Here is a 27,220-nt window from a genome sequence, read left to right as displayed (position 1 = left end):
ATGTTCTACTGGCAGACTCTTAAGAAACAAGGATAATTTACAGGCTGAAGTAAAGTATACTGCAGTCTATTAAGTAAACAATCATTGCACAGACCCTTAAACTACTCTGATTGGTTAATGCCTCTACCAGGACACACATTTTTTGAAAATTTCAAAATACAATGGGAAGACACGGAATCAAATCCAATTTACCTGCAGTTGGGCTGGACAAAGATGCTGTGGTCATAGGTTTCCGTTTCCTCTTTATGTCCCTTGAACATGGTGGTCCCAAGTGTACATTTGCCTGTCTGCACATGAAAAAGAGATAAAAGTTCTACCAACATATAAATTAAAGCAAGTATTACAATGTAAGATATTAGGTTGATTTTCTCTGGAAGCTTAACACCTTTTCCCCAACTTGTTACTCTCCACTCAAAAATCTTCAGTGATTCAATATTTATTATCTCTAGGATACATGTAAAGCCTTCAGCCTGACTTTTAAAGACCTCCTCAGTCTGACTCCATCTTTCACAATTTTTTTTTCCATCTCAATTCTCGTTTCATGCAAAATATAGCCAGTATGGTCTATTAATTATCCCCTAAACTCAACATTCCATCTCCTACCTTGGAAGCCCTTACAAAGGTTGTCCTTCATGCCTAAAATACATACCCTTCTCAACTCAGTCTCTTAGGATTTTAGCTTCCTTCAAGACTCAGGCTCACATAACACCACCTCTGTGATATGGCTCAGGTATCACCTTCCCTGACCTTCCTAAGCAGTTATTAGGCTCTCTCTCCTTCGATTCCTATGTATTTATTCAACCCTGTTCATGCTACCATCCACTTAAGTAAAATATCTAAGTTTCTTTAGGGCAAGCACCATTTCATTTTCTTTTCTTTCTCTCTTTTTTTTAAACTCTTACCTTCCATATTAGATACTAGGTAGAATATAGAATATAAGGTAGAAGAGCGATAAGGGCTAGGCAACTGGAGTTAAGTGACAGCTAGAAAGTATCTGAGGCCAAATATCAACGCGGTACCTATCTCCAAGCTCAGAGCTCTATCCACTGAACTATCTAGTTGCCCCCTACTGTTTCATTTTCATACCTTCATAACCAGCACCTTGCACAGAATGCCTGGCCCATAGATGGTGCTCAAGAAATGCCTATTGATTAAACTGCATCATAGAATATAAGAAAAATTTACATAGTTCCTTTGCTGATTTTAATCAAAATTTTGTCTAAGATCATTCAGAATTAATCAAAAGTAGTGTGTAACTTCACCAATCACACGCACTCACCCACCCTACCTTTACCATTTGACTTTAAGGCACCAAGTATTCATTTTCAAACAATGCATGACAATTTTAGGTATAAGAGCTAAAGAGTAATATGTTTAATTATTGAATAACTGAATTAATGAAATCTATTCCCAAATGGAGAAACACTGAAAAGCTTAATGCTGCTGAACTGGCATTTGCATAATAATTTAGTAAGAGTCACTTTTAACTACTCTACTTCTAAATACATGGATTTCTAATCCTATTATGGAATAGTAGTCAAGTAACACTTTCCTTTTTAACTTTTTTAAATAAATTAAAAACATTAGCTGTCATTAAAAACATTAATTGAGCCTGCAATTAAAAAATGTGTCCAAAACCGGACAGGTGATTTGATAAGTCATATTCGAAATACTGTGTTCAATTCCAAGTGCTACATTTAATAAAGGACACCAGTGACAAGAGAAGCACAACCAAGATGGTGAGGTGACTAGAAACCATGACCTATGAAGAGAGAAGAAACTACAGCTATTCAACCTAAGGAAAGGAAGCCTGAAGACAGTGAGAAGGGAAGGAAAGAGTCAGACAATACCTGCCTTGAAGAATTTAAGGGCTATCATATAGAAAAAGGTATCTGACTTGCTCCATTTCTCCCCAAAGAGCAATGAAGAAGCAGATTTCAACTCAATAAAAAGAAATTATTTTCTAATAATTAGTTGGCCCTGTTCAAAAAACAATTGGTTTCCTTTGAAGGAAGTAGTTACCTCCTATCATTAGAGGTTTTAAAGTGGACATTGGATGACCACCTGTGGATGGACACTTACTTTTATTTGAGTATAGATTAAACTAGATTCAATCCTCCTGAGACCCTGGCAAATCTAATTTAGATGAAAACTTCTGAGTTCAATCATAATGTCTCTAAAATATCAGGTAAGAAAATTCCTAATATCTAAAGAGAGGTTGGGTGTTCAGCCTTAATTTACATGTTTTATCTATTACTCTAGTTAACCCTTCGCCTCAGTATTCATTTGAGTAACAAAACAGCAGAATATATTACAATGCCTATGAACATGTATTGGGGTAGAAGTTTTGGGGAAAGTAAACCCTTTCTTGGGATCTCTCCTTTCTTAGATACACTGGCGGCCATCTTCTGCAGTGAGATGCCTGTAAACCTCATGGCCTTCTCTTCTTGGTAGGCCCCCCCTCCCTACCACAGTTGAATCCAACTTTAATTTTTACCATCAGTTGGGTTGCTTATTGGCTGCAAGTTTTTTATAGCTCCTCTGTATATTTCTACTCTTTCCTCTACTTCCAAACACTTAAAATCTCTATCTGTTAATAAGGAAAAGACTGGTACAAAAATATTTATAGCCACGCTCTTTGTGGTGGCAAAAATTTGGAAAATGAGGGGGTGGTCCATCGATTGGGGAATGGCTGAACAAACTGGTATCTAATGGTGAAGGAATACTATTGTGCTGAAAGGAATGATGAACTGGAGGAATTCCATGTGAACTGGAATGATGTCCAGGAATTGAGCAGAACCACGAGGACACTGTACACAAAGACTAATACACTGTGACACAATCAAATGTAACAGACTTTTCTACTAGTGGAACTTATAAGAAAGTACACTATCCACATCCAGAGAGAGAACTGTGGGAGTAGAAATGCAGAAGAAAAACATATGATTGATCACATAGTTTGATAGGGTTATGATTTGGGTTTTGATGTTAAAAGATCGCTCTATTACAAATGTGAATATATAAATAGATTTTGAACAATGATACATATGTATAGCCAGTGGAATTGCTTGTCAGATCCAGGAGGGGGGAGGAAAGATCGGGGAGATCATGAATCATATAACCATGGGAAAATATTCTTAATTAGTTAATTAATTAAATGGAATCTCCATCTATTTCTGATAGGTCCTCTCTTTTGGGCAAATTCCTTATTCAAGAAGTGTTAGGCCCTGTTAACACCAGCTCTGATTGATTCAAAGAAGTGAACTTATGACTGAACTCTTATTTTTCATCTAAAATAAAGCTGATAAAGCTACAGACATAAAAACCATGTGGGCCTTAGAGGTCATTATTGTTGTCCCTCATATAAAATAAGATATTTATTATAACAAGCTATTACAAACATAACTACAGAGATAATTTTGCTCAACAATCCTCTGATTATTAATGTCAATCAAGACATAAGAAGGATGTGTGCCTGCAAAAGATATTTGCCATAACTCACACAAAGCCCAGATGGACTAAGGATTTTGTATAGACAATAAGATATTCCTCCAGCCAAAAAGAGGAAGATGGAAGGAAGAAGACAAGGTATTGTGTATAGCTTCATAACATCATAGGACCACAGAATCTCAAGGGTGGAAGGGCCACCTAGCTCAGGTCATACTAAATGTACTCTACAAAATATGTGGCAAGTGCATATTGCATCTGTTTGAATACTTTTAGGGACAGAATATTCACTATTTCCAAAGGTCACCAATTCCATCTTCCTTACATTAAACCTAAATCTACCTTACTTCAGCTTCTCTCCTTCATCTTCTAGTTTTGTCTGCTGGTTCCAGACAGAACAAGTCTAAGCTTTCAATGCCATTCCTTCAAATACTTGGAGGTTTATCAAGTTCTCTTTGTCTAAATACTCTTGGATCAATCATGACACATAGATTATGTTTTTTTAGTCCTTTATTCTTCTGGTCAGCCTCTTCTACAGAATCCTTTCTAGTTTATCAGTGTGCTTGCTTCCTGAAATGCGGTGCGGGGACAAGCGTGAGAACAGCAAGGGCTTCCATCGAGCAAAGCTCTGGAAAGCCTATACAGACCTCCCGGTAGCAAAGACTCTGGGGTAGCTATAGTGCAGCTGAAGTCAGACACGTAGCTCACTCCTCACCTCAGGCTTCAACCTCCCCCCCTCGTTAAAACTGGATGTTCCAACCAAGAACCATTCTCTGGGAATCTGGGTTAGATGGTTACATATTGACATATTGTCTATAGAAAAATCTGTCTAGATTTGACGAGATAAACCAGATCCATTGTAGCACACTGTAAATCATTACATTTTCATTGTTTATGTGAAAGCTTACCTAAGCTCTCAGACTCTCTATAAAACAGAATCCGTAATCAATAAACCTTGCCTTGAAAGTCATCAGCTTTCTTGGCTCTCCCAATCACTGCTTGGTTTTCTCTTATTTTCTCTCATTTCCCTCGCCCCTAACTTGAGGACCTGTGGATAATTTGGCAAGGAGGATTTGTCATGCAGGACCTAGACATGAATGTAGTACTCAAAATGTGGACACAAGAACAAGAAACTAACCAATCCTACATCTCTCCTAATGTGACCAAGGATTGTATTAGCTTTCTGATGTGTTATCACCCTGCTGACTCATAATGAATTTGCTATCCACATACACTAAAAACCCTTTCTTAAGAATTATCTTTTTTCACAGATTTTTTCAGAGTAATTATTATCTAACCATGCCATCTCTTACATTTGTGAAACTAATTTTTTAATCCAACTTACACATTTACTTATCTCTATCCCCATAAAAATTTCATCTTACATTTGGCCCAAAAGTTCAATCTGTCAAACTATTTCTGGATCCTGATTCTATTATCCAATGGGTTGGCTGAGCCTCCTAGCTTTGTGTCATCTTTAAATGTAATGAGCATGACAGGTATGTCTTTAATCTAAGACAATGATAAGACTTAAATAGCAGCATAAGATGAAGCAGAGACCTCCTTCTAAGATGGCCCAGAAATAGAAGTGTATTGTGGGTTCAATCAGTTTTACAATTCTGAATCCATTCATACTGACTAGTCCACATTTCTACATTCTTCCCACAAAAACAGCATGGGAAGGATACTTTTTATAGGACTGTGCGCCAGGCTGTTGTATTTATTCTGTCACCTACCTCTACTTTGCTTTCTATACACATCTATTTAAAATGGAAATTGGCTGATGAGTTCTCTGTACATCCATATTTGTCTCTACATAATTCTTTCCTACTCATCAGAATGATTTCTTTCTGTACTTTCATCTTGAAAACTCCCTAACCCTCCTCAAGTTGATTTCCTTATATAAAATTTCATTCCATGGAATCCTGTGGACTCTCTCTGAAATCTTTTAAATTTTCCCTCCACAAAAAATAAAATTAGCTCAATATAGAACATATTAATCTCTGTCCAGATTTCCTCTCCCCAACTTCTTAAGATGGTTGTTACTTGATAGCATTTGTGGTTCTAGATCATTAGTCATTATAATGATAGTACTCACTCTGTCGAGTCTAATAGTCTTTATTCTTCCCTTCTCTGCATCATGTTATTTCATCTTACAATCTCTTGACAAAAGTTAGGATTCCCCTCTGCCTGTTCAAATTCTTTTCCTTCTCTGTTTTAATATATAGATGTTTTTGAATTAAAACCACATTCTCCTTAATTACCAAAGGATTAGAGGTTCCATAATCACTTTTGTCTCCTATTGTAGTATCAAGATTCCATGCTGAAGAACCAGGAGAACATTATACACAGAGAGGGATACACTGTGGCATAATCAAATGTAATGAACTTCTCTACTAGCAGCAATTCAATAATCCAGGACAATTCTGAGGGACTTATAAGAAAGCACACTATTCACATCCGGAGAAAGAACTGTGGAAGTAGAAACACAGAAGAAAAACTACTGCTTGATCACATGGGTCGATGGGGACATGATTGGAGATGTAGACTCTAATCGATCACTCTAATGCAAATATTAATAATATGTAAATAGGTCTTGATCAATGACACATGTAAAACCTGGTAGAATTGCACATTGGCTATGGGAGAGGGGTGGGAGGAGGGGAGGGAAAGAGCATGAATCATGTAACCATGGAAAAATATTCTAAATCAATTAAGTAAATAAAATTTTTCAAAAAAAAAAAAAAAGATTGCATGCTGAGCATATTGGACAGTTAGTTGGCCATGGCATAAAGACAAACACAAGTTACTCTTAACAGGTTACTAAAAAAGTCTTCCCATTCTGCTTTCTGGAATCAAGAGTCTCATTCCTTTATAATTCGGGCTAGTAGCTCTTGCAGTCAATTATCATTCTCAAGGGGAAAATTATTTTTCTTCCTGTCTTTAAAAAAAAAAACTTCCTGGTTCCTATCTGTCCTAGGTTTCTGGAAATCTTATCACCAACAAGATACTGCATTACTGTATATAGATACACAAACTGAGGCAATGATCTGGTTCTGAATTAACTCTTTTAAAGAACTAGGAGAAGCAGTGATACAGTGAAAAGGGCAATAAATCTAGAGTCAAGAGATCCACACTGAACTCTCTGGGCTTCAGTTTCCTCATTTATAAAATGAGGTCACTATATTGAATGACTTTTAAGGTCCCAATTTGTAGAATCCTTCCATCCACCTAAAGTATCTTTGCCAAAAGACCAACTGCTTGCCTATACAAATATCAGAGTATGTACCCTAGGGTCTGCTACCCAAGCTTAGAAAGAGTTTAGCTTGGCTCTTATGTATGCATAAATTCCTTGCCATCTGGCTTACTGCAATGTTTGTTTTCTTTGCTAGTTAATTGACTACCATATCTTTCTCTATGATAATGCTATTCTTTGACTACTGACCTTACATAATATTCCTATGTAGTTAGTTAGAACCAGGAAAAACCAGGAAAGGTAAAATATAAGAGGTCAAAATTTCCATTTTCTTCAAACCCTTTTCTGATGTTCCTGACCTAGCTACTGGTCAATGAGGCCAATCTTTAGCATATAGCAGACCTGGACATTCTAAACAAAGGGAGGGAAATAATATGAGGGTAAAAAATAGCAATATTTGCTTCTTCATCACTATAAATTTTATGCAAGAATACTGATTGGCTCAAATAGACTTTTGTCAACTAACAGTTCTCACTGTTGGCTGTAACAGAATAAGGAATCAAAAAGGGATAAGTCAGAAGGCGGATATCGCAAAGGGCTGAGAAGTGTTTGATTTTTCCCACTCTGTCTAGGGCTTTTCCCAGATTCTCTTATTCTTTGACTGGTCTCAGAAGCTAATGCAAGGCAAAGAAATTCCCAGCAAGATTATTAAACAATTTCTACTCTCTTTATTGACAGTATTCATCCCTCCGAAGAGATCATCAAGAACTGTTGTGAATTTCTAAGATCAAATTCCAGATTCAGTATTTGGTTATTAGTTGGTAAATCATTAATATGCTCAAATATTTATATAGTGGCCATAGAGTTTTTATAAGATCATGGTAATTTAGTAGGTAAGAGTGATGGGAAGTGGGAAGAAAAGGCTTTGGAACTAGAGAAAGAAAAACAAGAGGAATCTGAAAAGAATGCATCTACTTGGTACTGGTTAAGCATATAATTTTTGTAATTAAGGCTACTCTTCACAATGTGAAAATTCTTCTATCCTACAAACAATATGCTATGAGTCACCACGTACATCTTAAAAAAAGAATTCACTTTATAAGTGTGTATAAATATATAAGTATGTGTACATATAAATATATATTATATATGGAAAGAGAGAGACAGAGACACGACAGGGACAAAGACAAATAGAGAAAATGAGAAACACAGGAAGAAAATAAGGCTTGAATATCATGGAATTGCCAAAAATATGCATTTTAAGCTAAAATACTCCTCAAATTTTAATCTTTTATTTTTTCTTTAAAATTTTTTTTATTTTGAATATTTTCCCAGTTACATATTTCTTGTTCTTTCCCTGTCCCTCCCCCCCCCCCCCGAGGCCCCTGCAGCCAACGCACAATTCCACTGAGTTTTACAAGATCTAATTCCATATTATTGATAGTTAAACTAGAGTTATTGTTTAGTGTCTACATCCCCAATAATAGCTCCATCAGCCCATGTGTTCAAGCAGTTGTTTTTCTTCTGTGTTTCTCACCCCACAGTTCTTCCTTTGAATGTGGCTAGTTTTCTTTCTCATAAGTCCCTCAGCCTTGCTCTGGATCCTTGCATTGCTGCTAGTAGAGAAGTACATTATGTTTGATTGTACCACAGTGTATCCATCTCTGTGTACAATGTTCTCCTGGATCTGCTCCTTTCACTCTACCCCAATTCCTGGAGGTCATTCCAGTTCACATGGAATTTCTCCAGTTCTTTATTCCTTTAAGCACAATAGTGTTCCATCACCAACAGATGTTTGTTCAGCCATTCCCCAATCAAAGGACATTCTCTCATTTTCCAATTTTTTGCCACCACAAAGAGCTTAGCTATAAATATTTTTGTACAAGTCTTTTTCCCGATGATCTCTTTGGGGCATAAACCAAGCAGTGATATGGCTGGATCAAAGGGCAGATAGTCTTTTAAAGCCCTTTGGGGGGGGGTCAGCTGGGTAGCTCAGTGGATTGAGAGCCAGGCCTAGAGACGGGAGGTTCAAATCCGGCCTCAGTCACGTCCCAGCTGTGTGACCCTGGACAAGTCACTTGACCCCCATTGCCCATCCTTACCACTCTTCCACCTAGGAACCAATACACGGAAGTTAAGGGTTTTTAAAAAAAAAAGCCCTTTGGGCATAGTTCCAAATTGTCATAGAGAATAGTTGGATTAATTCACAACTCCACCAGCAATGCATTAATGTCCCAATTTTGCCACATCCCCTCCAACATTCACCACTTTCCTTTGCTGTCATGTTAGCTAATCTGCTAGGTGTGAGGTGGTACCTCAGAGTTGTTTTGATTTGCATTTCTCTAAATATAAGAGAGTTAGAACTTTTTCATGTGTTTGTTGATAGTTTTGATTTCTTTATCTGAAAATTGCCTATTCATGTCCCTTGCCCATTTATCAATTGAAGAATGGCTTGGTTTTTTGTACAGTTGATTTAGCTCCTTATACATTTGAGTAATTAGACCTATGTCTGAGTTTTTTGTTATAAAGATTTTTTCCCCCAATTTGTTGCTTCCCTTCTAATTTTGGTAGCACTGGTTTTGTTTGTACAAAAGCTTTTTAGTTTAATGTAATCAAATCATTTATTTTAAATTTTGTAATTTTTTCAAACTTTTGCTTTGTTTTAAAATCTTTCCTTTCCCAGAGATCTGACAAGTATACTATTCTGTGCTCCCCTAATTTACTTAGTTTCCTTCTTTATATTCAAGTCATTCACCCATTCTGAATTTATCTTGTAGGGTATGAGATGTTGATCTAGACCCAATCTCTCCCATACTATTTTCCAATTTAAATTCTTTTAAAGATAACATCCCAAAGCCAATATAAGTCATTAAAAAGGTTCTCCAAATTTGGGGTATGTTTATTCAATTGTCATTTAAGGGCTTGCTAAGTATAAAATATGGTGTTGGCACTAAGGAAAGATTAATATAAAAATTCACATTGATATATCACTAAAAAATTTACAAAATGCTTTCCCATAATAATCCTATAAGTTCAAAAATATTACTATCCCTATTTCACAAACGAGGCCACAAGGCTCAGAGAGAGAAGTAACTTCCTTCAGACATACATTTATATGTCAGAACCAAAGCTTCATTTAAAGATCAATGTTCTTTCCACCAGAACAAAATGTTTCTCATCTTCAAAGATAATTATGACATTAAATATTGTTGAATAATCTATCAGAAAAGGCTATACCCCAAAGTAACTTCTGAATCCTAAAGCAAACCAAGGAATAAACTTTTATTTTAAAAAGGAGGCCATATAATGACTATGAATTTAGAATCTATTCCAAAATGAGAGATACTGGCCTATTAGTTTTTATTACTTTTTTTTTTTTTTTGCATCTTATTAGCACAAGATCATAAAGCTAGAGCTGGAAGGACCATTAATGACTATCTAATCCAGCTCCCCCTCCCCCCCGGTTTTATCGATAAGGGAAATAAAGTTAAAGAAGATTTGTCTAAGGTTATACAGGTAGTAAGCACTGGAGGTGGGATTTGAACCTTGGTCCTCTGATTCATTGTGAGTAAGTGTTCTTTCCACCGATACCCAACTCCAGTTTTAGCCTCTAATAAATGAGTGAAGTGATAATAAGAGAATGAAGAATTCAATTAAACATAACTCCACCATTTATTAAACACCTAAATAGAAAAGGCACTGGAGATAAAGCATTTTTAATGGTTTAAGTACAGTCTCCCTGCATTCAAGGGACTTAAGGTCTAATAGGAGGAAAACAAGCCTGATAAAAAGTAAAATGTTTTGGGAATAAAGGATAGTAATCCAGATAAACTGTCACTAGAAAAAACATGATGTAGAAATCACTTTCAGAAGGGAAGAGGTAAAAAGATTGGTGAAATTTGGTAAAACCGCCTGTAGACCCTGACTACTTCTTTCATAGTTGAATAAAGACATAAAGTGAATTCCCTGAGATGGTAGCAAATGTTTTTAATTCACTGTAAAAGCAATAAGCAAAATTCTTCATTTTTCAAATAATTGATTTAGACAAACAGCAAAAGACAAATCACAAGTAGAGGTGAAAATTACTGATTATTAACAATTAATTGAAAATATACACACACAATATTTATTTCTATTTTATATTTGACTCTAGGATCCTGGAACGTGAAGGATCAGGTGAACTATTAAAATTGCAATGTTACTCAGGAAAGTAGGCAACAGATGACTATGTCCCTGGGGCAGGTAAGTACTTTTGGAAGAAAATATTTAGGACAAACATGTTTATTTATAGTACTAATGTTAGCAAAGAGTAACTGAAATGTCTTTATTTTTTTAGATTTAGAATGAGATCTTTTAATCATTTCTAATGATAAAAAGTAGCTTACATTCACTATGCCAAGCAAGTTTGATCATGATGATCTATAGTTATAGCCACTATCATTTCACTATCATGAATAAAGTTTGTTTCTGAGGACCACAATACACTAATTGTTTTCTTAATTTATTGATTCATCTTTAACATTTACTTAACACTGAATAACAAACATTACAGTTAAGTACTAGATTCTTACTAATTTGTACATACAGAAGGATTTGGGAGAAAACAAAAAAGGAAAAATAACAATTACAGAGAAACCGCAATAGGCTATAGCAATAGAAAAAAAAAGTCAAACATTATCAAGTTTCCACTAGTTTTACTCAAATCTGACCCATAAAAGTCTGACAAAAATCACTATAATTCACTTGTTCCTAAAGTCTCTTATAAGCCTTTTCATGTTAATTATCAGATCAGGGCATGTTAAGGAATTTACTCATCTTAATGAGAGGATCTGAATATTTTCAAATCTACTAAATACAGAATGATAGAGGTCTATTCATCAACAGAGAGGGAGGAAACAGAAACTGAGTATATAAAAAAAAAAAAAGACTGAGACACCAAAATTTTTAAGAGAAAAAGTCTCAAAGAAAGCCCAGCACTCAAAAGCAGAAACAGAGGAGATCCTAAAACCACAAGGAAGAAGGACTAAAATCTCAAAAAGAATACAAATATCTCTTAATGGATAATATATTAAGAAAGGTGATGTAACAGTGCTGATAGAAGACTCTTACATACTCCTCAGAGGACATGGAACAACATGAAACACAGAATGGTTCAAAAGGGAAATATAATCTCCACAAGAAGAAATTAGAACAACTATAGGTCAAAAACTGGAGCCTTCATTGAAGAATTCAGAAACATAATAGATTAGGAAAAATGAATCCAGAATAGATCATCTCTCTAAAGAAATGAAAGATTAGCAGATCTGGAACACAAAAATATTAAAATGAAGGAAAACTTGAAAGAAGGGAAATAATAATGTATAGATAAGACAAAATGACTGACCTTGAAGACAGGATGAATAGGGATAACTAAATAACCATAGTTCACCCAGAAGAACATGACAAATTAAAAAACTCAAGATTATAATGCAGGAAATAATACAAGAAAACTGTCTAGAACTTGAAGATACAGACAGAAAATTATTGACTGAGATATACTAGATAATCACAAGAAGGGAAAAATAAAAAGAACTCCATAGTTAAAATTCTAAGAAACAAGAAACAAAGTGATTAAATTTGACAATGTCAATGGCAAACAACAAATTTTGCAAGCAGCAAAGATACAAATATGAAGGAAATGAAAATAAAACACAAGATTACTACATGGCCATAAAAAAATTGCAAAAGAAAATGGAATCATATATTCCAAAAGTAAATCCTACATGACATCCTGCAAATCAGGGTTTAACAAAATAAGAGACATTTGAGCTACTTTTGCAACAGACAAACTAAAGAAGAATACTCAACCTGCAAAGACCTCATACAAATGGGGCATAAGATAAGAATAAACCTCTAAAGGAAGAACAAGTAATGAAATGCAATATTTGGGGTGGGGGTGGCAGTGGCAGTGTAAAGTAGTAGCTTAATCTCTAGATATTTTATGCCTTTTGAAGTTACTTGGAATGGGATTTTCCCTTTCTATTATTTCTGCTTTAATTTTCTCATCATGTAGAAATACAGTTGATTTTTGAGAATTTTTTTATCTTGCAATATTACTGAAGTTTTGTCTCAATATCTTTGCTAAGACTCTACTAGTCAAGTTTATCAGATCATGAACAAAGACATCTTTATTTCCTCTTTACCTATCTTTATGCCTTTAATTTTTTTTCCTATCTTACTGCGATTGCTATCACTTCCAGAACTATAATTTCCAGAACAGTGAAGGAATCTGCTTTACTCCCTTATTACTATAAGAGGTTCTAGTATATCCTCATTGTACCTGGTATTTGCTTTTGGTTTTCAATAGATGCTTTTATGACATTAAAAATGGTGCTGCTATACTTTGTAGGGTTTGGGGGGTTTTGTTTTTAAACATGAATGTGTTTTATTTCATCAAAAGCTTTTTCTGAATCTACTGGTTTTTAATATGATTATTTATATCGATTGTTTTCCTGATTTGGAAATCGCTCTTGCATCCCTGGTACAAATTCAACTTGGTAACAATAAATTATTTCTTCAATAAACTGCCATAGTTTTTTTTATAGAATTTTGTTTAGTTTTTGAGTCAAAATTAGTGATTGTATCTTATAATTTTCCTTTTGTATTTCACCATTCCCTAGGTATTAAGACAAAATTTGTCCCATAAAAGGATTCTGGTAAGACATTTTATTCCTCTTTTTTTTTTTGGAGAAAAAATTGTGAAGTTTTCATTATAAGTTTGGCAGATTTCTCCTATGTTCTATCAAGATAAGGTGATTTTTTTTCCTTTGGTCTTTTGTTAAAATATAAACTATGTAGGAAAAACTCTCTATTTGATAAAAACTGCTGGGAAAACTGGAAAGCAGCCTGGCAAAATTAGGCTTAGATTAACATCTTACAATATATTTGACAATACATTCTAAATGGATGTAAAATTGAGCTACAGCTTTAAGATTAAACTATTAAAAATTAGAAAAGTGATCACATGCCTCTCAGCTTTAAAACAATTAAGAAACATAAAGTGATAACTTTGATTAGATGAAACTGAAAAGCATCTTCATGGACAAAATTAACACACCTGCAATAAAAAGTGATACAGATGAATGTGAAAATTTTCTTTTTCAAATTTTTCTAAGAACAATGTGGTATCTAAAATATTCAGACATATACACAAGGAATAGCCAATGCCCAATAGATAAGTAGTCCAAGGATATAAACAAACATTTCTCAAAAGAATTGCAAAATCTACAATCACCTGAAAAAAAATGCTCCAATCATTAATAAGAGAAATGCACATCAATACAAACCTTAGGTTTCACCTTCTACCCTAAAAATTGGAAAAAATAAAAACAGCAATACAGACATTCTTGCTTTATGTAAATTTGCATTATACAAATTTAACTTTATGTAAGGAATTCTGAAAGAAATCTACATTCAAAAAAAAACCAAAACACTTTAAACTAACTTTACTTAACAGGATTGGGCACTTTCTTCTGCCACTCAGCGCTGCACTCCTGTCTCCTACACCATTGATGGGCAAACTTTTTAAAAAGGGGGCCAAAGGAAGGGAAATACTCATCCATCAGTCTGTTTCTAAGGAAACGCTTTTGAAATTTCATTGTATTGAATCCTAGTCATTGTATTTGTCAGATTAGGAATAATGTCGTATGGCCAAACAGAACATTTCAGGGGGCCACATCTGGCCCACAGGCCATAGTTTGCCCATCACTGTAACTATAACTCACCCAAAAAGAAAAGGTTTAAAAAAAAAAACCATCCAATGAAAGCAGAATGGGCACTTAGACCACCACAGGTGCTGAGAGAGAAGGTACTACTCTGGCCACCTACCAATGTATCCAGTGCATGTCACCAGTCCTCTCCTGTGTGTGTCCATGTCCATCCCTGATATGTTACACCCCCCTTCCCCAGTGTGTTCTTCCTCTCTATTCCTGCCAGACTCTCACATAACTAAAGGCCCCTGAATGTTCCTCCTCCTTCTTCCATTCTTCTGTCCCCAGGTCCCATGTGTCTTGGAACCACGTACTAAGGACAGGAAGCCAAATATGGAAAAACTGACTGGTTTAAGGCTAGGTAAAGAGTACCAAAAGAATGTATAATGTCACCTTATTTAACTTATATGCAGAGTACATCATGCAAAATGCCAGGATGGATGAATCAAAAGCCAAAATATTAAGGTTGACAGGTAAAATAGTCACAATCACATCCATGAAATTAAAAGATGCTTGCTCCTTGGAAAGAAAGTTATGGCAAATCTAGATAACATAATAAAAAGCCAAGATACAATCCTTGCTGACAAAGATCCATATAGTCAAAGCTATGATTTTTCTAGTAGTGATGTATAAGCTATGAGAGTCAACCATAAGAAAAGTTGAGTGTCACAGAATTGACATTTTTGAACTGTGGTGCTAGAGAAAGCTTTTGAGAGTGCCTTGGACAGCACAAGAAGATTAAATCAGTCAATACTTAAAAGAAATTAATTCAGGCTCTTCACTGGAAGGACAAATACTGAAGCTGAAGCTATAATACTTTGAAATATGAGCAGACAGGCCTCATGGGAAAAAATCCTGATGTTGAGAAAGGTTGAAGGCAAAAGAAGGGATGGGTAGAGGACGGGATGGAGAGTGACACAGAAGAAATGAACATAACCTTGAACAGGGTCTATAGGATCACAAAGAGTTGGACATGATTGAATGACTGAATAACAACAAACCTAGTGTCCATTAAACCCAAAGATCCTAGCTATGGGGCAAAAACTGATTTTTTGATTAAAAAAAAAAAATCCTAGGAAAACTAATAGTCTGGTAGAAAAGAAGCATAGACCAATATCTCACAATGTTAATATCAAGATAAATTCGAAATAGGTACATTATTTAGACATAAGGAATAACATTATAAGCAAATTAATATAGCACAGAAGAAATTACCTAGCTCAGTGATGGGCAAACTTTTTAAAGAGTGGGTCAAAGGAAAGGAAATGCTCATCTGTCAGTCTGTTTCTAAGGCAACTCTTTCCAAGTTTCATTGTATTGTAACCTACTCATTGTATTCGTCAGATTAGGAATAATATCATGCTGCCAGATAGAACATTTCAGGGGGGCCTCATCTGGCCCGCCTGCAGTAGTTTGCCCATCACTGAATTCTAGCTGATCTAATAAGGGAAGGATTCATGACCAAAAAAATTCAAGTGAATGTTAACAAAATTGTAATAAATCTACAACAAAAATGAAAATATAGAACTGAACAAACTGTTGGGAGAATTTGGAAGTAAAAGATTTATGGAATCTTCCAACTGAAATTATGAAAGATGTATTTATTTCTCATCTCTAAATAGTACCTTTGCAAAAAGAGATTGTGTACTGAGGAACAGAAATGCAAATAAATGTTAAAATGCAGAAAAGCTAAATATCCTTTATAAGTGACAATAAAAATAGTAATTAACAGAGATCACAAATAAAATATACAGATCTAAATAAAGGCTTATTAATGACATCCTGAATAATAAGTATATACAAAAACAATTAGTAATTTACATGACAGAGAATGATGAGACAATATATCAAAAATTCTTGGATCAGCTAAAGCAGTCTTCAGTGGGAAAATTATATTCATGAGAATATAAACTAAAAAAAAGGATTAGTGAGAATTGAATGTACAATTAAAAATAAGAAAATAAAGAAATTATGAAGATTAGAGGAGAAATAAACTGAACAGAAATTAATGGAATGGGAGGAACTCATGCCATAATGCATGCAACTGAGCTGAGAGGGCATACTGTAACTTTATTTTATCTAACCTTTAATTTCACCATGGTAATCTTTCCTTTCGTCCTAATTAATTCCTATTTCATTCCCTAAAGAAAATATCCTAAACCTCCCCTCACACCAAACAGAACATTTAAACAATCCAAGAAACACTGCCTCTTATTTTATTGAGAAAATTAAGATCCTCTGCCACTGAGCTCCCTCTTCTCTTTTTTCTCTTCACCATAAAACCCTTTAACCATTGTCCTTCATTCTTCTCCTTTCCTACAGTCTCTAATAATGGAGTGGCTTTCCTATCTGCCAAGACCTTGGTATCTGCCCTTGAGCTCAGCCTCACTAGTATTCTGCAGATTGGTCCCTGAATGATGACCCCATTCTCACTAATAAATTTCTTCATATCTACAAATTTCTTCCCTATTCAATTCTCCCCTATTCTAAGAAAAAATAAAATTTTAAAAACAACAAAAAAATTTTAATGGACTCTACCATATATGCCTGAAGAAAATCATACTGTGGCTTTCCCTACCTATCCTTCTCAAATTCCTAGAAAAAGCTTTCTGCACCTGCAATTTTACTCTCCTCAAGCCTTTACAAATATGGATGCCAACTTAACTAAGCAGCTGAAATTTATCTCTACAAAATTAAACTCTCTCTTAAATGCCAAATCTGATCTTTTCTCTTTCCTCGTGTTTTTTGATACTAGTGACTACTGTCTTCCACTGGGATTCTCTTTTCTCTGGGTTTCTGTAATGTTCCTCTCTCCTGGTTTTCCTCCTACCTGTGTAACTTTCTTCTCTCCTCAGTCTTTTTTGCTGGTTCATCCATATTGTACCCCTCACCTGTCTCTTACCCCAAAAACACACCTCTTTGGTGTACCTAAGGTTCTACACCACAAGCACTCTTCAATTTCCTGTCTACCCTCTGCCTCAGTAACCTCATCAGTTCCCATATGGTAAGCCATCATCCCAAACCAACATATCCAGATTCAAACTCTAGGACTACATTAACCAGGTGCCTCTCAGATATTTTAATTGGATATTCTAAAGATTTCTCAAACTCAGTATAGCCAGAATAGGCCTCACTGTCTTTCTACCAAAACCTACTACTGTATCAAACTCCCTGTTTCTGAAAAGAGCACTTGTATCATTCCAATTTCCCAATTTTGCATCAGTCTTGATTATTCATTCTCCTTCATTCCACATATCTTGTCCCTGCTAAATCCTATCCTTTCTATCTCCACAGTATCTCTCAAATCTGCTCCCTTCCCTTTTACTCATATCTAACATCTTCATTCAAGCCCTCCTTACAGCTTGCCCAATCTACTGAGATGAACTCTTAATTGGCTGTCCTGCTTTAATATATTCTAAATTCTAATCCATGCTCTGCTCAGCTAATAGATTTTTCTTAAATATAAATTGGACCACGTCACTCCTCTTCCTTCTCAATAAACACCAAAGGCTACCAAGGCTACCAAGGCTACCTCCTCCAACCCCCACCATTAGCACTAGGATCAAGTATAAACTCTTTTGCTTCCTTTTAAAGTTCTTTTCAATTAGGCCCCAACCAACTTTTCAGTCTCATCATACAATCAATGATCCTGCATTAAATTGGCCTTGTTGCTGTTCCTCACAAAGGGCACTACACATGTATCATCTCCATACTTCTGAATAGCCATCTCTAATACCCAGAATGTATTACTCCTTCTTCAATTCCACTTTATAGAATTCTCATTTTTTCAGATTTCTTTTCCTGATCTCTCTCTCCAACTGCTAGCAGCCTACATCTCCTTAACTATCTTGTATTTATTCCCTATATATTTTATTTTTTTATTTTATCTTTTAACATTTAATAATATTTATTTTTTAGAAGTTAACATGGTTACATGGTTCATGCTCTTACTTTTCCCCTTCACTCCCCGACACCCCCCCCCCCATAGCCAATGCACATTTCCACTGGTTTTAACATGTGTCATTGATCAAGACCTATTTCCAAATTGTTGATAGTTGCATTGGTGTGGTAGTTTCAAGTCTACATCCCCAATCATGTCCTCCTCAACCTATGTGTTCGAGCAGTTGTTTTTCTTCTGTTTCCTCTCCTGCAGTTCTTCCTCTGAATGTAGGTAGCATTCTTTTCCATAAATCCCTCAGAATTGTCCTGGGTAATTATATTGCTGCTAGTAGAGAAGTCCATTACATTCTATTTTACCACAGTGTATTGGTCTCTGTGTACAATATTCTTCTGGCTCTGCTCCTTTACACTCTGCATCAATTCCTGGAGGTCTTTCCAGTTCACATGGAATTCCTCCAGTTTATTATCCCTTTGAGCACAATAGTATTCCATCACCAGCATATACCACAATTTGTTCAGCCATTCCCCAACTGAAGGGCATCCCCTCATTTTCCAGTTTTTTGCCACCACAAAAACCCCAGCTATAAATATTTTCATACAAATCTGTTTATCTATGATCTCTTTGGGGTACAAACCCAACAATGGTATGGCTGGATCAAAAGGCAGGCAATCTTTTATAGCTCTTTGAGCATAGTTCCAAATTGCCTTCCAGAATGGTTGGAACAGTTCACAACTCCACCAGCAATGCATTAATGTCCCAATTTTGCCACATCCCCTTCAACATTCATTACTCTCCCCCTTCTATCATTTTAGCCAATCTGCTAGGTGTGAGGTGATATCTCAGAGTTGTTTTGATTTGCATTTCTCTAATTATTAAAGATTTAGAAAACACTTTCTTGTGTGCTTATTGATACTTTTGATTTCTTTATCTGAAAATTGCCTATTCATGTCCCTTGCCCATTTATCAATTGGAGAATGGCTTGACTTTTTATACAATTGATTTAACTCCTTGTATAATTGAGTAATTAGACCCCTGTCAGAGTTTTTTGTTATAAAGATCTTTTCCCAATTTGTTGTTTCCCTTCTGATTTTGGCTGCATTGTTTTTGTTTGTACAAAAGCTTTTTAGTTTGATATAATCAAAATCATTTATTTTACATTTTGTAATTTTCTCTAACTCTTGCTTGATTTTAAAATCTTTCCTTTCTCAGAGATCTGACAAGTATACTATTGTGTGTTCACTTAACTTACTTACAGTTTCCCTCTTTATATTCAAGTCATTCACCCATTCTGAATTTATCTTGGTGTAGGATGTGAGATGTTGATCTAAACCTAATCTCTCCCTCTCTATATATATTAATATGTATATGTTGCTTTCACCCTACAAAACACAAATTCTCTGACAATAGAAATTGTTTCTTTTTTTGCCTTTTTATTTCCAGCACCTAATATAATTCCTGACACATGAAGGCATAATATGAAGAAATAGTTCCTGTATGACTGAAATTGAAGAATTAAAAAACTTCCAACTAGCCATAACTACACCTACCCACACACACAACTGCTCCAAATAACCAAACAAAACCAACACTGTATTTACAAAAGAATCCCATTCACATTTATAAAGGAAAACAAATATATGTACTAAACAAACTATTCTCAATGCTATGAAATAAAACACTCATATATGGGGGGGGGCAGCTGAGTGGTTAGGTGGATTGAGATAGGATGTCCTGGGTTCAAATCTGTCCTCAGACACTTCCTAGCTGTATGACCCTGGGCTAGCCACTTAATCCCCCATTGCCTAGCCCTTATTGCTCTTCTGCCTTGAAACCAACACATAGTATTGATTTAAGACTGAAGGCAAGAGCTTTAAAAATAAACAAACAGGGGACAGCTGGGTGGCTCAGTGGATTGAGAGCCAGGCCCAAAGATGGGAGGTCCTGGGTTCAAATCTGGTCTCAGACACTTCCCAGCTGTGTGACCCTGGGCAAGTCACTTGACCCCCATTGCCTACCCTTACCACTCATCTGCCTTGGAGCCAATACTCAGTATTGACTCCAAGACAGAAGGTAAAGGTTTTAAAAAAATAAAATAAAATAAACAAACAAATAAATAAATAAACTCCTTTTGTGAAACAAATATAACCATAATCCCTAACTCAGGAAAGGACAAAGCAAGAAAAGGGAATTACAAATCAACACCATACTAATGAATTTTAAAATCTTAAAAAACCTAGTGAAAAGATAATAAAATATCCAAAAAATTATTCATTACAATCAGGTTGGAGTTTTATACCAAGCATGCAAGAATGGTACAATATCAAGAAAACCATTAACATAACTGATCATATTAAAAACTAAAGTATACAAAAACCATGATTAAATGGAAATATGTAAGAAAGAGCTTTTAATAAAATACATTAAAAATCATATAAAACACAGGCAGAGACTAGAACATTTTAATACGAGAAAATATAAATACTAAAAGCTAATAACATAGGCCAAAAAAAATAGGCAAAAGGAAAACAACAAGTTTTTCCAATAAATACAAGAGTGTAAGGATGACCCTTTCCCAAATGTTATCTGACATAATTCTAGAAATATTACAATTAACAAAGGAAGAAATTAAAGGCACAAAGATAAACAAAAAGAAAAGAAAACCTTCCTTCTTATTAAAAGTTTACTTAGGATAGTTTTCAGAATCAGCAAAAAAAAGGTAACTTTAGTAAAGCAGCAACATACAAAATCAAGTAACAAAATCAATAGTATTTCTAAATAAGAGCAATAACAAAATTCAGGAATAATAGAAAAAGGAATCCCACTCAAAATAAATAGAATATGCAGGAATTATCTAGGGGTTAATCTTAGGTACAAAAACTAAGCTATAGATTACAATTACAATAGGTTCCCTAAAGAATTAGAGAATAATTTAAATACCTGGCCCATCAGTAGAGCAAAGTAAATATAATAAAATGACAATACTACTTAGTGCTTAATTAGGAGTCATGAAGACTTGAGTTCAAATCCTGCCTCCAAACATTTCCTAGCTATGTGATCTTGTACAAGCTGTGCAAATGGAATTAACTCTAACACATTCATAGTCTAAACTCTACTTACACTAGGCATAGAGATGATATCATACCCACCTCCCTTAGTGGGGAGGGGAGATGAGTTACCCACATGTGACATTAAGTAACAAATCAAGAACAAGGGACTACCCTTTGGACAGTCCAAATCAGTGTAGAGGCTGCCATTTGTCCACTTGAATTAAAGGTGGACCCACAGGAAGTGACAAAAAACACTTTCTCTTCAAGTATGTTGGTTACTTCCTGCTAAGGGAGTTCCTGCTTTAAACTTGATGCTGAAGGATCTCGGATGAGACCTCAGGGAGCCTCTACTCTGAATGGTCACATGGGTAAGTTAGGCTGACTTCTTTGGCCTACCTAGGCGTTTTTCCAAGACTCTACCTTAAGAAGGCTCTAGCCTATCTGATTGCTAGGCCTTGTGGCGTGTAGCCCTCATTTATTTAGCCTTTTAACCTTCTCTCTCTGTCCAGGCCTCTGCAGGCCTGGACTAGCCTCTCCCTCTCTCTATTTCCCTACCTTTCACCTTCCTAATTGTAAATAAACTACCTTAAACCCTTATCCTGACTTGGGTCTATTTTAATTACGGAATCAATCTGAATTGTTGATTTCTGGTGGCCACACTTTAAATATATATCTATAAAATACCTAAAATCTCCCTCTTACAAAGCTCACTTCACTGCTCTCAGTCTCAGTTTTCTATTCTATAAAATAAGGATAATATAATTAACTTTAAGGATTACAAGGACAAAATGATGATTTATGTAAAGTGCTTTGAAAATCTTAAAAGCCCTATCTAAATATCAACTATTATTACTACTATTATCATCACAATATTAAACTGTCAAGAGGCTACATTACAGAGCTAGGCAAAATAATTATCGAATTTATTTGGAGGAACAAAAACTTCAGAACTTAAAGGAAATGATGGGGAAAAAAGGAAGAATGAAAGTGGCATAGAACTTCCATACTTTAAATTATACTATAAAAACAAAAATCAAAAACTATATCGTATTAGTCAAAAATAGAGAGTAGCAAATGTCAGGAAAACCTATAGGGAAGAGAGCAAAGAGAAAGTGATGATCAACAGTTTCAAAGGCTGCATAGAGATAAAAAATGATAATTGAGAAAGGGTCATTCTAGATTTGGCAATTAAGAAATCACTGGTAACTTTCTATTAAAAGGAAAGGCCAATTCCCCAACTGAAAATGGGAAAGGGACATGAATAGGCAATTTTCAGATAAAGAAATCAAAACTATAAATAAGCACATAAAAAAGTTTTCTATATCTCTTATAGAGAAATGCAAATTAAAACAACTCTGAGGAACCACCTCACACATAGCAAATTGGCCAATATGACAGCAAAGGAAAGTAATAAATGTTGGAGATGTGGCAAAACTGAAACACTAATGTATTGCTGGTGGAGTTGTGAATTGATCCAACCATTCTGGAAGGTAATTTGAAACCATGCCCAAAGGCTTTAAAAAGACTGCCTGCGCTTTGATCCAGTCATACCACTGTTGGGTTTATACCCCAAAGAGATAACAAAAAGACTTGTACAAAAATATTTATAGCCACACTCTTTGTGGTGGTAAAAAAATTGGAAAATGAGGGGATGCCCTTCAATTGGCAAATGGCTGAACAAATTGTGGTATCTGTTGGTGATGGAATACTATTGTGCTCAAAGGAATAATGAACTGGAGGAATTTCACGTGAAATGGAAAGACCTCCAGGAATTGCCGCAGAGTGAAAAGAGCAGAACCAGGAGAACCTTATACACAGAGATGAATACACTGTGGCACAACTGAATATAATGGACTTCTCTACTAGCAGCAATGCATTGATTCAGGACAATTCTGAGGGACTTATGAGAAAGAACAATATCCACCTCCAGAGAAAGAACTGTGGGAACAGAAACACAGAAGAAAAACAACTGCTTGATCACATGGGTCAAAGGGGACATGACTGGGGATGTAGACTAAACAATCAACCTAATGTAAATATTAATAATATGGAAATAGGTCTTGATCAATGAAGCATGTAAAAGCCAGTGGAATTGCTCTTTGGCTATAGGAGGGGGGGGGGGGAGAGGAGGGGAGGGAAAGATCATGAATCATGTAACCATGGAAAAATATTCTAAATTCATTAATTAAATAAACTTTTTAAAAAATAATAAAGGGGAAAGCAAGAAATCAGGCCACAGATTTAAGAGAACAAAAGGAAAGAAATAGAGGCAATGACTACAGATGACATCTGCAGAACTTATGACACAAAAGAGAAGAAAGAAGACAATGGGCTAGCACAGATAGACATATCAACTAAGCTCTTTGTTGAAGATAGTGGAGACATGAGATAATGAAGATTAGTGAGAAAGTACAAAGGGGCAGGGGAAAAACAAAATAATGTAACTAGGAGAAGAGAAATGGTAGACTAAGGGGAAAAAAAATCTTTAATTATAATGTTTGGCATGGGTTTATTATTCAAGATATTGATAATTAGCACAAATACATGAGACCAAGACATTTCCCAAAAGTTAAGTGACCAACAGATACCAAACAAAAGAAGACATGCCAACTACGAACAACTCTGTTAAGACTTGGCTTGAAATCACAAATAATGAAAAATGCAAATGAAAACAAGAAATACTCAACAATTTGGCAATAATGAAAAAAAGAGGGAAATGGTCAAGGTTGAATGGTTTGTGGTAATAAAAGCACACAAATAGTGCAGGCTAAACACCACAATCTGTAATTATTCAAAAAAAAAAACTAAAAAATCCATGCTCTTTGACCTAGTAATCTCATGGCTAGCCATATAGTCCAAGGACATCAAAGACTTTTAAAAAAGGCAGACCTCAGACCCAAAAATATTCATGGCAACACATTTTGTGCTACCAAAGAATTGGGGGAAAAAAAGTTCATGTTGATCAACTGGGGAATCTGTGATGTGTTTTACAAATGTTTTCTCATTTGATCCTCACAACCCACTGAGGTAGATGCTACTATGTAATTCCCATATTCGAAAACTGAGGCTCAGCAGGTTATTCTCCTATTCTTTAGGGAACCTTTTGTAACTGTAATCTTGCCTGGAGCCACACATTTATTAAGTATCTGAGGCAGCATTTGAGCTCAGGTCATCCTAACTCCATGTCCAGCACTCTATCCACCATACCACATTGAATCTCCACATGGATGGGCATCATTAACCAAGTTGTAAGAATTGATAACTACAATTAATTTTCAAAAATGAAGGAATTATAATTATTATATGAACAGGAATGACACAAAGAAAACCTGCAACAATGGGAATGGGAATTAGGATGGGAATGAATGGGAAGCTCATCACCACAACAGAAACACAGAGACTGAGCAAGTATGAAGGTATAATGAGCAAGTCTGGTCTCAGTGAAGGACGTGAGCACTTCCTTTCCTTCTTTAAAGGAGTGAGGGATACTATATGTAATTTCAGAGCTAGGTGATCTGTTGGTCAATTTTGTTGAACTTTTTTTCCCCTCTTTTTGATTCTTTTTGATTCTTCTTACAAAGGAGGGATTCTGAGAAGGGGGAATATAGTGAGTGATAATATGTAGGTAATACAGAAATAAAAACTTAAAAGATTATTGAAACAGAACCAAAAATTGACAAATGGTGGCAGGAGGATAGAAAGAGGAGAATACAAGTGAGGAAGAGTAAGGAAGTAGATGCAATAGAACCAGGTACCTGAGATAGGAGATTAAGAGTCAAAGACAAACCAAAGGTTTGAAAAATTTAAAAGATGAGGTTAAGTACAAGATATCCATAGAATCCTAGAATTACTGAAGAGACATCAGAGTTCATCAGTCCAGAAGTTTAACTATTTTTCCAGTTTCATATAGGTAATAAGTCTCTGAGGCATGTTTCAAATAATAATAGCTAATAGGAAGCATAATTTATATAGTACTCTCAGATTTGTAAAGTTCTCTACATGTTGTTCATTTGATCCTCAAAACAACCCTAAAGGTTGGTGTGCTTTATTATGCCCACTTTACACAGAGAAGAAAAAAAGAATAAAATTTAGTGACTTCCCAAGGTGGCACAACTAATCAGCATCTGTGGCAGCATTTGAACAACGAGTCCTTATTCGAGTATTTGGGATGTCTGGACATTCTGGAAGAAAATTTGGAATTATGCCAAAGTAACTGAGCTGTGCATACACTTTAACTAAATACCACTAATAAGTCGTTTCCCCAAAGAGATCAAAGGAAGTAGGAAAAGACCATTAACTACAAAAATGTACATTAAACTGCTCTCTTTGTAGAGGAAAAAGAGTTGGAAACAAAGGGAGTACTTACAAATTAGACAATGCCTGAATAAATTATGGAACATTAATGTAATAGATATTGTATAGTAAAAAATAACAAAAGGGATGGGTTCAGAGAAACCTGAGAAGATCTGTATGAACTGATAATGGAGTGAAAGGAAACAGAACCAGGAGAACAATTTATATATAACAACTTTGAAAAACTTAGGGACTCGGGGGCAGCTGGGTAGCTCAGTGGAGTGAGAGTCAGGCCTAGAGACAGAAGGTCCTAGGTTCAAACCCGGCCTTAGCCACTTCCCAGCTGTGTGACCCTGGGCAAGTCACTTGACCCCCATTGCCCACCCTTACCAATCTTCCACCTATGAGACAATACACCGAAGTACAAGGGTTTAAAAAAAAAAAAAAAAAAAAAAAACTTAGGGACTCTGATCACAGTGCAATTACCAACCACATTTCCAGAGGACCAGTGAAGAGACTACCTCTTCCTAACAGGGAAGTGATGAACTCAAGATGCAACAAAAACATATATTTTTAAGACAGAGACAATGGGGAAAATTTGTTTTCCATGATCACTACCAAGGTTTGGCTTTTCTTTTTCAAAAGGTAGGAAGGAAAGAAAATTAATGTTTGTCAATTGGGAAAAATCTAATTTTTTTAAACCTTGCTCTGGATTATATTTTTAAATGATTCAGAAAATTTTATTATGACAATACTGCATTTGTCTGTCTATATTCTGATGAGCAAAAATTGCTGTCTTGTATGAGAAGAACTTCATAGATGGGATAACCTTATGGTAAGTATTATTATAGGAGAATACAACTTCTTACATGACCTTCAGGGACTAAGGTGTCAAAAGGCTGAGAAAGGGCTGCCATGCATCCTCAGCAGGCACAAGATGAATAAAAGATTCATTCCTCTAAGCCCTGAGGCTACTTATGGTGGCTCCAAAGCTCAAAATTAATAGCATAAATAAATAGCATTTCCTTGCTTTTTGAAATTCATGGTAAATCAGTAAAACTAGTAGGGAATGCAGTTCTGATAAGCAGATCATAATGTCTGTGGGAAAATTAAACCGAATTACAATAAACAGAGACTATCAACCCAAATTTCATGTGAAGGTGGATCGCCTATGTTTTAACTAAGTAGGCATTATCTAGGGACTTTCTTTGTATCCCCAGGACCTAGAACATCTATCTAGGTGTTTAATAAAAGCTTGTGAAACCAAAAAATCAGGTACCTTCATTACTTCATGTATTATTTTAAATTAGACTAGTTAGAGAACCACTTTATTTCCAGGGTTTTTTTTAATTGGAAATTGGTTGAAGAAATCTTGGCATATGAAGGTAATGAAATATGAATTCATTGTAAAAAATTACAAATATGAGGAACTGAGGGAAGCTCAGAAAGTCTTGCATGAACTGACTAATAGCAAAATAAACAGAACTATAACAACAATAACAAAAAAATAAAACACATTAAAAAATCAGGTATCTTCATATATTATAGTTTGTTTGGAGTCATTTGTGTGCTTTGAGAATCTGCCCTA

General features: G+C 35.3%; 1 protein-coding gene across 1 annotated transcript in view; it reads right to left on the bottom strand.

The window, feature by feature from the left end:
- GPATCH2L (G-patch domain containing 2 like) overlaps positions 1-27,220 on the bottom strand; it is a 74,006-nt gene that overhangs the window by 8,227 nt on the left and 38,559 nt on the right. Inside the window, exon 9 of the mRNA XM_044664954.1 lies at positions 193-287. Within this exon, the coding sequence (XP_044520889.1) occupies positions 193-287 (95 nt within the window). The remainder of the gene's footprint in view (positions 1-192; positions 288-27,220) is intronic.

The sequence above is a fragment of the Gracilinanus agilis genome, chromosome 2 (assembly GCF_016433145.1).
Source record: "Gracilinanus agilis isolate LMUSP501 chromosome 2, AgileGrace, whole genome shotgun sequence".
Lineage (NCBI taxonomy): Eukaryota > Metazoa > Chordata > Mammalia > Didelphimorphia > Didelphidae > Gracilinanus > Gracilinanus agilis.
Note: the sequence above shows the minus strand (reverse complement) of the source record. Positions and strands in the feature narration are given on the sequence as shown.